Here is a 3,501-nt window from a genome sequence, read left to right as displayed (position 1 = left end):
TGAATAAAGAAAATGTGGTTCACTTACACAGTGTAATAATATTCAGCTATTAAAACTAAAGCATCATGAATATTGCAGGCAATTGAATTGTACTAGAAAATATCAAGCTGATTGAGGTCAACCAGATCCCAAAGAAAGGCATTCTTTGTACTCATTTATAAGTGAATATTTAGTCAAAAAGTACAGAATAACCATATTAAAACCCATAAACCCAAAGAAACCATATAACAAGGAGTGCCCAAGACAAAATGGTTTAATCTTTCTCACAAGGGGAAATAAATAGATATCATAGGTAGATGGATGGAGGGAACTTGGCAGAAGTTAGGATGGGAAAGAGAAACGGGAATGTAAAGGTTTAGAGAGATCAGGCAAGAGAAAATATAAATTTCTGGTGGACATGAGGCCATCTTTACGTCATGTCAGAGACCTAGGATTTAGAGAGCACCCAGAGAATCTGAGGATGACTTTAGCTGAGACTCTATTCATCAGGGATATAGAATCTGAAGTGGAAACCTTCTATAGCCAGACTGGACCACCATTTGAGAAATAAGGACAGCAATCTAACCACAAAGCATTCAACCCAAAATGGATCCTGTCTACAAGATAATAGGGACAAAAATGGATGAGAGACTGAAGTCATGGTAAACCAATGACTGGCCCAACTTTAAACCCATCCTGTGGGTATGAACCAATCCCTGATACTATTAATGACACTTCATTATGCTTTCATAAAGAAGTCTATCATAATGTCCTCTGAAAGACTCTAACCAACACCTGAGTGAAACAGATGCAGAAACTCAGAGCCAGTTGGGAGGGAGCTCAGGCTGTTTTGTGGTAGAGTAGGAAGGATCTAAGGACACAGATGGGGAGGGATTTTACAAGAAGACCAATAAGTCATCTAACCTGTACCCTTGGGGTCTGCCAGAAACTGAAGCACCATCCAAAAAGCACACATGGGTTGGAATTAGGCCCCCACCACATGTGTAGGAGATGTGCACCTTGGTCTTAAGGAGGGCCTTCCAACAAATGAAGAGTGTCCCTGACTCTCTTTCCTGCCTTTAGATACTGTTCTACTAACTGATCTGCCTGATCTGGCCTAGGTGGAGAGGATATGTCTAGTCCTACAATTACTTGATGTGCCAGTGTAGATAGATAGGTGTGTGTGGGGGCTCCCTCTTATCAGAGAAGAAAAGGAGAGGAGGTGGGAGAGGTGTTTTATGAGGGGGAATTGTGAACATGGTATCTGTAATCAGAATTTGCAGAGAATAAATAAATAAATAAATAAATAAATAAATAAATAAATAGTGAAAAAACAAAAAGAAACATGAGTCTTTACATTATTATTATGTTTTAATATTGATGATTTTAGAGTTATGTATGCTGGTACTCTTCATATTGAACAATTCTTTCAAACATATAAATCACATACAATAAACATGTATAAATATAAGTTGGAAATTAATATAAATGTCATGTAGCATGCACTAAAAGCTTGTAAAATGGAAGGAAGTAGAAACAAGATGTTTGAATATTGCAAGGAAGGATCCTGTTACCATAAAGTGAGTAACAAAATATACTTTCCTACAATCTCTGAGGATGTTCACTCATGGGGTCAAAGTGTTAAACGTAGTGTTAGTCTAATGAGGTGCTTTAGATTTGAAATCTCCCAGGGACATGCATGTTCCTAGGAGAGAGTGTGATGAACCCCTGTAAAAAATCTTCTGTGATGGTGTTCCTTCATGACTGGGACCTTGTACAGTTGATTTTCAAGAAAACACATTCAAGACTTGTAAAGTTGGATTACATGTTGACTGCTACAGCAACCTGGTCTTTATGCTTGTTTCTGGGTGTCAGAATTCTGGGACTCATGCTTCTGTCACAAGTGCTTTAATTATTGAAGCATTACTTCAGACATCAGGGATAGTATTCCATTCTTAAGTGTCGTAGTTCTGTCTGATACAATATTTTCATTAATTTTTCCATGTTTCACCCTCTCTATCAGATTTATGAACAACATGAAAAGAGAAACCAAACAGCTTTTCCAGGATTCTTTCTTCTGGGACTGACAGAAGACCCCAAATTACAGCCTGTATTGGTCAGTTTGTTCTTTTCTATATATCTGGTTACCCTTCTGGGAAACTTGCTTATAATTGTGATTTCTATCTCAGACTCCCATCTTCATACCCCTATGTATATATTTCTTTCTAACTTGTCCTTAAATGACATCTGTTTAAGCACAAGCACGATCCCCAAGATGCTGGTGAACATACAAGAAAATATTCAAAGCATCACATACAAAGGCTGCCTCACTCAAATGAGCTTTGTCTTAATTTTTAGTGGCATGGAAAACTGTCTCCTTGCAGTAATGGCTTATGACCGCTATATGGCTATTTGTCACCCCCTGAGGTACACAGTTATCATGGAACCCTGTTTCTGTGTCCTGCTGATTCTATTGTCCCTGCTAATTAGTCTTGTGGATTCTTTAATGCACAGCCTAATGGTGCTAAGACTGTCATTCTGCAGACACCTGGAAATACCAAACTTCTTCTGTGAACTTCCCAAGATGCTCAAGTTGGCCTGTTCTGATACCCTCATTGATAACATCCTTATTTATATTTCATCCTGCATATTTGCTGGAATTCCTCTCTCTGGAATAGTTTTCTCTTATATTCATATCATGTCCTCTATTTTTAGAATGCCATCATCAGAAGGAAAGCACAAAGCCTTTACCACTTGTGGGTCTCACCTGTCAGTTGTTTCCTTGTTCTATGGGACAGGTTTTGGGGTATATATTACATCTATTATTATGGATTCATCCAGGAAAACTGCAGTGGCTTCAGTGATGTATTCTGTGGTACCTCAGATGCTGAATCCCTTTATTTATAGTCTGAGGAACAGGGAAATGAAGGATGCTATGAGAAAATTCTTCAAGAAAATGGCTTATTTTCTATGATATTTCATTTATATGGACATCAATTTCTAGAGTAAGTAAACTAATAAAATTTTACTGTATCAGAATTCCTACTCTTTTCATACTACATTCTTTTACTATTACAACAAAAAACACATTTTAATTGTATTAAACTATAGAATTATACCAGTTTCTATGGCTTTATAACAAGTAGGTGGACACTTATTTCAAGGGAAACTGCTAAGTGATTTTATAAACACAATGCTTGTACCTATGATGTAAACATTCCTTAGCAAATTCAATGCAATCATCCTTAGAGTTGGTATATTTGTATATTAGCTGTTTGTTTTGATTTTAAGAGATTTATCAATGACCAGTGATAGGATCTTCAGACCTAAGAGAATAAAAACCCTAACATTATTATCATAGTCTAATAGAGTTGTACATCATCATAAGTGTACATTTCATGGTGAAGAATATATTTGAAGAAACTTGGGATTCCATCTATACTTCCTACAACTTTTTTCTTCCAGGGGTTGGAAAGAATATCAAAACGCAAGGAAGGTTTCTGGTACATACATACATACTAA

The 3,501-nt window shown here is 36.8% G+C and overlaps 1 protein-coding gene across 1 annotated transcript; it reads left to right on the top strand.

Moving 5' to 3' along the window:
• Positions 1-1,981: 1,981 nt before the first annotated feature.
• On the top strand, positions 1,982-2,953 carry Or7g34 (olfactory receptor family 7 subfamily G member 34). The gene has a single exon (NM_001000874.1). It carries the CDS (start codon positions 1,982-1,984, stop codon positions 2,951-2,953), a length of 972 nt encoding a protein of 323 aa, NP_001000874.1.
• The last annotated feature ends 548 nt before the right edge of the window (positions 2,954-3,501 follow it).

This window comes from Rattus norvegicus, chromosome 8 (assembly GCF_036323735.1).
Source record: "Rattus norvegicus strain BN/NHsdMcwi chromosome 8, GRCr8, whole genome shotgun sequence".
Taxonomy (NCBI): domain Eukaryota; kingdom Metazoa; phylum Chordata; class Mammalia; order Rodentia; family Muridae; genus Rattus; species Rattus norvegicus.
The sequence above is the reverse complement of the archived record's forward strand: the minus strand, read 5'-3'. Positions and strand labels throughout refer to the sequence as shown.

Excerpts from the sequence above, each read along its gene's own strand:
- Or7g34 (NM_001000874.1), top strand. The coding sequence starts at position 1,982 with ATGTTTCACCCTCTCTATCAGATTTATGAACAACATGAAAAGAGAAAC.